This window comes from Oryzias latipes, chromosome 5 (assembly GCF_002234675.1).
Source record: "Oryzias latipes chromosome 5, ASM223467v1".
Lineage (NCBI taxonomy): Eukaryota > Metazoa > Chordata > Actinopteri > Beloniformes > Adrianichthyidae > Oryzias > Oryzias latipes.
In genome coordinates this window covers 32306442-32316474 of record NC_019863.2, presented here as the reverse complement: position 1 = coordinate 32316474, position 10033 = coordinate 32306442, and the positions used below count along the sequence as shown (strand labels likewise).

The window sequence follows — 10033 nt, the reverse complement described above, 5'->3', positions numbered from 1 at the left end:
TTTGCTGACAAAATAGGGCGAGCTGGTGAGGATGTTGGACCCGTGACGGCTCAGGGATGACATGTAGACGCTCCTCGGTCTCCTGCCTGAGGAAGGGGGTTTGCTGGAGTCCTTCATTATTTTTTTTCTGGGCTTTTAATCTAGTTTGAAACGTTGGATCTGACCAACAGAACGACTGGCTCATGGCTGTTTCTCTACAGAAGTCTACGGGAGCCACCGGTTACTTCCTGTTTAGAACGCCACTCAGTCCAGTTCTCCTATACAGTCCATTGTCTGCAGCTTTTATGAGTCTCGGCCACCTTTACCACTCAAAGAGGCAATTGGATCAGTTTCCAACAGAAATGAAAGCACAGGGAGCCGCAACACTAAGGGGTGTTAGAAAAATCCTTTCGCCGTTATATCGGCCGAAATAACATCATCGATTTGACGAAGTTAGAATTTAATTGATAGGAGCGTTTTGCAGCGATTATTAATGAGTCTACCGTCTTCTGAAGGTAAAAACGATGATTGTTTATTAAAAAAATACACTTAAAAAAATGTTTTTGGTAAAAATTGTTCCGAAGCAATGCATTGTGGTCTATATTCGGTGATCTGTGGAGCATCGATGCACACTGGATTTTGGAATTATAGATTTGGACAGCACTACAAAATGGCAAACGCACTATTTAGCGCATTACGGAGTGAGCAGGAAAGGAATTCAGACGCAACCATAGTCTGCTTTTTTGTGAAATTTGATCCAAACAAAAAAAAAGCTAGAATAAATGACTAAAAGGTGGTTGAATATTTATTTCTTTTGTAAGTGACCATAGTTTAAGCAATGCCCAACCACAGACCCACATACTGTGCCCTGTTCTCCATGAAAAGGGCCACCACCCCCCCTCCCTGAAGCCCCGTTCCAGCAGCAGGTTGGCCACTCTGTTGGAGTATTCATGGCAGATGGCAGACAAAGTGTGCATCCGTCGGCCATTAATCCTCACGTAACCACCACGCCGCTCTGACCTTCTCCTGTGTGCAGCGCCCTTCTTCCCCCTATCTGCTGTACGGCTGTGATGAAAGTGGGCGGTCCCTCAGCGAAGGGAACTCCCCGTCTCGCCTGGGTCGGCCCGGGCAGCCGTGGTCGCTCTGCAGCTGGCCATGGCCACCGTCCGTCTCAGAGCCGCCGCGTTAGCCGCAGGACGTGAACCTCTGTGAGAAACGATTATTACTCCTTCCGCCGTCGCAACCCGAGTCCTGTCCGTGTTTTGGTGTCCCATCACTCTGAACGTGGCTCATCCGACTCCTCAGGCTCCCTAACCGACTGTCTGTTTCATCCCATAAAAAAATCCAAAATCACACCAATCCTCAAGTTTTGGTAAATTTGTCGCCGTGTTTCCCCCCCACATTTTATCCCTATGACTGTCTTCATGCACCGTCGTTTTTTCTTCTTCCCTCACATTAGCATTCAGACGACACGTTTCTATAAAGCTCAGGCATCAAACTCCAGGCCTCGGGGTGGTCTGTGTCCAAAAAACACGCATGTTTTCCAACCATCCTGCCATGAAGCTCCTCACTGCCTGAACACACCTGATCCAGGTAACCAGCAGCAGATGAGGCAGGATTTCAGCAGGATGCCGGCCCCCCAGGCCTGGGGTCTGACGCCCCAAACGCCACAAAGAGGGGGGCTAGGGCAGCCAGCTGGGAAGTGGACCTCTGACCTTTGCATTCCTTGTAACCTCTTTTCCTTTTTTCTCTCATTCCTTTTGGTTTTTGTCTGCAGATGGTTTGTTTCAGACTAAAAAGGAGGAGGAGAAAGGCGGTGTTTGTGTGCATGTGTGTGCGTGTTTCCGTGTGCATGTTTGCGTAGCCTGGAGAGACAAAGAAACTGTTCGCCGTAAAGAAAGGAGCCTGGTGTCTGTGCGCAGACCCTGACTGCTGGTGCTTCTTCAGCGAGGAGCTCCCGATGATGACAGTTTATGTTTGTCATCCTGAAACCTGGGGGGTATTCCAGAAAGCAGGTTATGCTAGCTCCCACGATAAGTTTGAGGCTAAGGAAGTTGATAACCTCAGCATTTGGTTCCAGAAATGGAGGTATGTTTCAGGGTAGGTCAAGTTACCATGGCAACTCATGCTCTGAACATAACCTGGTCTGGAGCAGGTTTAGTTGAAGCTTAGTTTGTTTACAGAGAGGTGAAGCAGCATGGCGTGTCCATTTGAAGATGATTTAGTGGATGAAGAAGCTCAGATAATACTTTTTCCACCATGAGAGGGTGATAGGACCACATATGGATGTTGGAAAGATAAACTTTTTTACTTTGATCTAAGGTAATTATTTGCTTCAGTTAAGATAAATCATTTTTTTTGTTAGGTCACCTTAAAAATAACACATAGTTTTCAGACAATTATTTTCCTTTCGTTCAAATTAATTCAATTAAGTAGGTGTAACTTTGGTGCTGCCGTTAGATCGGCACCGCAAGGGATTCTGGGATATCATTCCGTTTGCCTGTCTGGACGGATTTGGGTTTAAGTGTGGGTTTTTTACAAAATATGTTTAGTTGTATAGCTGTTTTACTGTGTTTCACCGTGTTTAGCCGAGCTATTTTGTCCTACTATGCTTACGTCTCTGCACCATGAGTGAGAGTAAGGGAGAGGATGATGAGTTTATATAGCACCCCTACCACCAGAACATGTTATGATAGTGACGGAATATTCTTTAATGAATTTTTGCACTCTGTGCATTTTTTTCCGTTCTTTTTATTGTTATAAAAATGAGCATATCTGCCGGCTCAAACTTAGACATATGAAAGTTCAAGAAATATAAGTAATTAAGATGGAAAAAAGATTAAAGGAGTAATGTGTCATTTAGTTAGATAAATGGGGCGGCCGTGGTGCAGCGGTAGGGCGGTCGACCCATGATCGTAAGATTGCAGGTTCGATTCCCGCCTTGCACACCCATGAGTCGAAGTGTCCTTGGGCAAGACACTGAACCCCACCTTGCCTCTGGTGGTAGGCGGGCGCCTGTGTTTGGCAGCGGAGCCGCCACCAGTGTATGAATGTGTGAGTGAATGTGTGTGTGACTGGGTGAATGGGTCTGTGACTGTAAAGCGCTTTGTCCTTGTAGGAAGAAAGGCGCTATATAAGTATACGCCATTTACCATATAAGTATACGCCATAAATACGTCAATTTGAGTTATATAAACAATTATTGAGTTTGAATTAATTTAACTAAATTATTTAAATTATTTTTCAGCCATGTTACTTTTTTGATGGACTTGTAATTTTTTTCCGCTGTCATTAAAATCTCAGACTCCGTCTCACTTAAGTACAGCTTTTTCTTTTTTTTTTCTCCACGCGTTTCCATGGTGACTCCAGAAATCGGCGATCTATTGAGAATGTCTTTATGTACCGTGCGTTAACCCAGGGTTACCAAGTCGAGCGTAATTACGCCAACTCATATCCGGTCTTTTGGAACCGACATACCCAGAGTAAGCAAGTTCAGGCGGATTTCAGCCAGAGTTCAGGCTCAAAGTCAGGCTAGTTTAAACATGCTTCCTGGAATACCCCCCTGAGCGGAACCGCGAGGAAATGACACTCAGGGCGGTAAAACGTCGCTGTGGACGTGTTTTCCTGCCTTTTTTTTTTTCGCACGGACGCGTTTCAGGTCATCAAGATGTCAAAAAGGGCTGTTTTTAAACGCAGGCAGGGCAGAAATCAGAGGCAGCTCGTACCCCCACACTACCCCCACCATGTTTGTTTGTTTTCCTGAAATGCCCTCTCTCTCATGCAGCAGATCAGCGGGACGCACACCTCCCTGAAAGGTCATCTCTGTTTGCAGGCGAGGTTTTGAACCCTCACCTGAACTGAGGCGCTCCGCAGCTCTCTGATCTGAACGTCGGTAGTTTTCTCTACGTGTGGATGGCAGCTGTCTTCCAGAGATGATCCCTGGATGATCTGAAACATGAAAGGGTGACGAACATGGCGTCAGGAGGAGGCAAATGACAGGAGGGTCCGCTAAAGTTAAAAAGTTAAAGTCCCAGTATCTGTATTTGGTATAACCTGGCCTGGATTTGAACTTGTGCCCTTCCAGTCACAGGGCGGTCACTCTTCCACAAGGCCACTGAGCTGGTTTCTCATCTAGGGACATGATCCCAACATTCGAACAAAGAAATGTGGGACATTCACCTCCCATCCTGTCGACCTTTGCCGGTGTTTTCCATGCCTTTGCGTGGAGAGCTGGCGCCAATGTCAGTTTGTTTTTGATGGTGGATCAGAACGTTCCCTTCTCGCCGTTCCAGGTTGACGTTCCAGGTGAACATTGATAGAACCCATGGTTGTTTGATCCACTCCGTTTGTCTGTGGCAGGAAGCCGTGGCGTCCACCAATCAGATGGGACCGGGGGGCCCGAGAACGGACTGCTGCCCCCCGCACACAACAGCTACGCGCTGCCTGGAGAAAGAGCCCGCGCCATGTCGGCGTCTGGGAAGGTAACTCGCCGCCACACCCACATTCTGAAAAGTCATTCGGAACGCACCGGACCGGATCTGAACCGGCGCTGTCTCCATCAGTCCTGCTCGGCCCGGGATCAGCTGGCCTTGACGCTGGGAGCGCTGAACTCCGACGCCCCTCGGAGCAGCCGGGACTCGCTGCACTGCTCCAGCGGTTACAGCACGCAGACCACCACGCCGTCCTGCTCGGAGGACACCATCCACTCTCACGGTGAGCGCCCGCTCGCAGATGCTCGAGGGTACAGACCTGCAGACACGCATGCGCAGACACGTCTGCACAACGCATGCTGGGTCAGAAATGACCGGTAGTCCACGATGGGTCGGTTTCTTCAGTTTCTCCGTCTCACAAACTCTGTCAATAGTTTTTCTTCCTTCCTTCTCTTCCAGCTCTCAGGAGAGACCCTCCCCACTATGGTAGGTCTCTTCCTGTCCCGTTTGCATCTCATCCAATCTGGACCGGACACCATTTTCAAAGTTAGATTCTAGTTTGGAAACTGGTCTGAACTCTGCTGCAGAGCAAGTGAAATGTAGTTCTCCCAAAAGTGAAGGTCTGATGATGTCAATGAAGACTCATTCATCCAGGTAGATTCCATCATAGTAGAGGTTTAAAGGTCGTCATCTGGAAAAACCTTTAAACCTGCTACTATGAAGGTTTAAAAATGCATTTTTAGATCAAATTCTTATTTATTTTATATTTTCAGAGACTTTTGTGTTACAGAGAAAAAAAACAGTAAATAAAAGTCTCACGCTTTTTCCATTCATATTCACAATTCTTCTTTCCTGCTTTTCACACTCAGAACTCTGTAAAAAATGAATGACATAGCCCCCCCCCCCCCCCCCCCTCCAAAAAAAAAAAAACAAAAAAGAAAAGAAATGGTGACATCACTGCGGGAAAAACCATCAAATCGATGAAAGGGGCCATAAGTAAAGTATGTCAAACGTCACTGATGAAACCAAAACACAAATGTCGGGGATGTCCGAAAGAAGCTTTGAAATCACTATTATTATGGGATGGCCACAGGCCCTACAGGCTTGCCCGCCACTTATTGTAAAATTGGCCAATTTTTTTGGACATTTTTCCACAATATGGGAGAAGAAAACTTTTGTTCAAGCGATCTTTCACAAACACGCCACATGGTTGAGTTTACGACCACAACAACGTTTCGATGACCTTTGACCTTGTGAAACGGCTGCCATAACCACTCATGGGTTTAATTTTCTTTTGCTAATGGTTAAAAATATGCGTTAGGATATTTAGATATTGTTCTTTATTCTTTTTAAAATGAGTAACATAAAACGTACATGTAAAAAAAATTATTAGAAAGATCAACTTTTATTGTTTTGTTTAAACCACTTGCTGCAGCTGCAAGAAAAAAAAACATGTTTTGAAGTAGAAACTTGACAAATGAATTAATATTTGATTGAACCAAATCTGACATTAACCTGTGAAGTAAATGTCATAGAATTCCTAGGGTGCCATGAGAGTCTGATGGTTTATTCTGGTTAGTTTGGATCTGGTCAGAGGAGTTTCTAGTGATGCGTTCACTGCCCTCTACATAAACGGCGATTCTCCATGAAATGGTTTCCCTCTGACGGCTGAAACACTAACCTCCTGCTGTTTTCCTGCAGTTGACTACGAGTCCATCTCTCTCCATGGCGACGCCGACTCCATCTCCTTGCATCAGCTGTCTCACGCCATCAACCAGTCCGACTTTGACAAGTCCTCCACCATCCCACGGAACTCCGACCTCAGAGTCCAGTACAGGGATTTCGTCCAGTCCAAACGTCCCGCCTCGACGGTCAGCTTATTGGCCGAGGCCGACATGGGCGGCGTCTCCCGCAACCTGCAGCCCAACACCGCCACCATCAGGCGCAAGCCCACCTCCAAAGCGGCATTCCGCAGAGGCACAATCAGCGGCGGCGTTCCCATCCCCATCAGCACGCCCCAGATCCCCCTGAAAGCCCAGGAGGGCAACGGTGGCAGCGACGAGAATGTCTTTGTGGCTCCGCTTCCTGGAGGACTGGGCGGGTTCGGCCACAGCAAACTCTGCACCTCCACTCAGAGTCTCAGTGCGCTGCCCTCCTCCTCTCCCTACTATCAGTTCATCCCAGGACAGATGCCCATCCCGGTGCCGGTGCCCACCGTGCCTGGAGAGGGCGGCAACCACAGGCAGCAGCAGCAGCGGCAACATTTCCAACGACAGCAGCAGCAGCAACGCGCTCAAGCAGAGCTGCACAGCCAGCAGCAGTTTCAACAACAGCAACGTCAACTTCAGGCGGAGAGATCGCAGCAGCAGCAGCATCTGCAGCAGCAGCAATACCTGCAGCAGCAGCAACATCTGGAGCAACAACAATACCTGCAGCAGCAGCAACATCTGGGGCAACATCCGCCACAGCAGCAATACCTGCAGCAACAGCTGCAGCAGCAGCAATACTTGCAGCAGCTGCAGTATTCACAACAGCCACACCTGCAGCAGCAGCAACCACAGTTGCAGCAACCACAGTTGATGCAGACACAGCTGCAACAACAGAGCCTGGACCCTCTAGAAAAACGGAAGCTGTTTCAGGAGCAGCTCCAGGCCCCCACCCCCCAGGAAGAGGCCCCCACCGCCCTGGACCACGGCACCAACCATCAGCCCCCTCCCCTTGGCCAGGACCAGATTCCGGAGCAGGCGGGGGGAGGAGGGGACATGCTCACGCTGATCCGGAGAGTGACGCTCAGAAGGACCATCACCAACGATCGCTCCGCCCCCCTTCTGCCTGCTCCAGCCAATCACAACTGAAGCGGGGGGTCGAGTTTTGACCGGCAGCACAGAAACCCTACGATGGACGTTTGCACCCACGGACTCTTTTATAAAACGCCGTCTTGGCCTCGGCGGCGCTCTGCTCTTCGCTCTCGGGTCTCCGTTTCATGACGAGGCGTCTCTGAAAGACCGGGAGCTGTCGAGTCCCAGACGCGCTTCAGGCTGGGGGGTGTTTGCTCTGCTTTCCCGCCTGCGTCTCAGGAGGGCGGGGCTCTGCAGTGATCTCCTCTGTCATGGTTGAACCGTGGCGGCGGAGGCCTTTTCTGAATTGTGCTCCGTGTGACTCGACGTGCGCGTTTTCTGAGCTGCCCATAGGCGCGTCTTTGCGTTTTCTTTAACACCTGTAAATAAGTGGCGGGTTTTCCGTGAATAGACGGGATTACGGACAACGTTTAAGTGATCAGTACTGCTAGCATAGCTGGCTATGTCGAGCAGCGCTGTCGAACAGCCTCCGGCGGTGCGACCTGAAGGCGGTTCAGTGCTTTCCTTCGCCCTCTGAATTCTGCTTCTGTTCATTTGTGAGGAACAGAGTTCTTAAGTTTTCTAGAGCCACGTTCAGCCTCTGTCCACAGGATGAGGAGAACGGCACTTTTCTGACACCTCCGTGGACCAGAAGAGCTCCACGTGAGCAGCCGCTCACAACAGAGATGTTTTCATTCAATCTGCCTCTTGTGGTCAGTCCTGGAATTACAGGATCTGGATTTGACGCTGCTTTTGGCCTCTGCGACCTTTACTGCCACCAGAGGGCAGCATTTCACGTTGACTTTAGAGATATCTGCGTTTGCTTTTAACTTGAACTTTGTTTTAGGATGAATAAATGAGCTGGCGGTCTGAGTAGCTCCGTCTGCATCGCTTCTGTTTTTAGGGCTGTGAGTTCAAACATTTTCCTTTTATACGGTACAGAAAGTTCCCCTTTATAGCCCAGAAAAACATTTGTTAAAGGTTTATATGGATCCATTTTGCAACACGTTTTAAAAGAATGGATCCCTTTTCCGTTCTCGTATTCATCTCCATCCGTTCTGCAGACGGTCAGACTTCCTCTTTGAGGAACCGGATTCATGTTCAGTGGACTGGATCGGGTCAAGTAGCGGGTTCTAGTTTAGATCCTGATCTGAGCTGCTGAAATGTTTAGATCCAGTTTCAAACATTCCCTCATGAAGTCTGTTTGTTTTACTGACTGGGTCAGCCTTTTTCATCATCCGGACTTGACTGGAGAGGACCTTAAAGGGTCAAAGGTCACCCCTGCTGCCCTCCTGAATGGATGGAGCTGCTCTGTGCTGATCTTCTCTCCACAGCGAGGAAGAAAAAAAAGTCATTTGTTTTCCATTTAAGACCTTCTGTCGCTTTTATTATTTATTGTTTGAAGCAGAAGAAGCTGCTGATGCTGGAAAAGTCCCAACGGCTGGATTCATAATAATGACTTTGACTGGATGAAGACGAGTTCAGGGTCTCCTCTGGATGAGGGTCCAGCTGGATGCTGGGAAATGCAGTGCTGAGGGAACAAAGGTCTCCGGGCTCAGCGGGCGACAGCAGAGCCTTCAGTCCGGTCCTGAACCTTCTCTGGACTTTGAGAGGCTGCGACCCTGAAGCCCCCCTGCAGCTGCGGTTCTTCTTTTCCTGCCACGGATCCAAATCTTTTTATGAAAATGTACGAACTCTTCCTCTGATTGTATTTTTGTGTTGATCTGTGATGTTTCTGCCATCGCTGATATTTTTGTAGAAGCTTTGAGGAAAAAACTTGGTGATGTTTGAAGACCTGAAGTCCACCAGGGACGTCCTCTGTGATCCGCCATAAAAATGAGGAGGAATCTGGACGTGTTTTGTCATTTCTTGGTCTTTATTGAAGCTTCAAGTTTTTTTCCCCACAATATTAGTCCAGAGTGTGAAAGTGTTTCTAACGAAGCCGTTAGCTTTAGCTTCAGACTGAAGATCCTCATTTGTTCTTTTCACAAAGTGCTTGAGGAACAAATCAACACATTCAATAAATTCAATGTTTTTATCCAAGAAAAAAAATATACATAAACTACAATTGGACCAGTGAAGAAGTCATTTGATTGGCAGGTGGTGGTTAAAAAAAAAGATGAATACAATGGCTGCAGATGGCCCCGTGTTACTGTGCTCCTGGGGGCCCCACACTGGTCCTGGGGGGCCCACACTGGTCCTGGGGGGGCCCACACTGGTCCTGGGGGGGCCCACACTGGTCCTGGGGGGCCCCACACTGGTCCTGGGGGGCCCCACACTGGTCCTGGGGGCCCCACAGCGCTACGTTTTCCACTGCTGGACAATTCTGGTTAAAATAAATATTTTACTATAATTTTTCAGTTTAGTTTAAATGAGGTCAAATTGTGTTTTTTACTATTTGTTTTTGCTTATTTTAACCAAAGTAGAGAAATGAACAGATATACTTTTTTAAATAAATTAATACGGAACCACAGAAACTTTCAAACGTTGAACAGAATTTTTTTTAAATTGATGTTTAGGTTAAACTCAAAGCTAAATGTTGGTTATGATTTGCTTCGATTTAATAATTAAAAATTGTTCACTAACTAGATTTTTAAAACACAATCAACAAATATTCCCTTTTATCTTAAACTTGTTAAAGTAAAACTCCCTCAAAATAAAAAAGGCACAATTCGTGGATTAAACTGGTTTAAAATATTTAAAATCAGATTAAAAATAATCGTATGGACTTGTTTTAGTAGAGTTCTTCAGTGAGGATGTGAAGATCTGAAATGTGATTTCCTGATG

General features: G+C 47.4%; 1 protein-coding gene across 1 annotated transcript in view; it reads left to right on the top strand.

Moving 5' to 3' along the window:
* Positions 1–9099, top strand: part of LOC101168203 (MTSS1-like protein) — a gene marked incomplete in the record, with an annotated part of 42874 nt that extends 33775 nt beyond the window's left edge. Inside the window, 6 exon segments of the mRNA XM_023954672.1 lie at positions 1016–1167; positions 1439–1494; positions 4339–4460; positions 4542–4692; positions 4869–4895; positions 6111–9099. Coding sequence (XP_023810440.1) covers positions 1016–1167; positions 1439–1494; positions 4339–4460; positions 4542–4692; positions 4869–4895; positions 6111–7264 — 1662 coding nt within the window.
* Between the last annotated feature and the right edge of the window lie 934 nt (positions 9100–10033).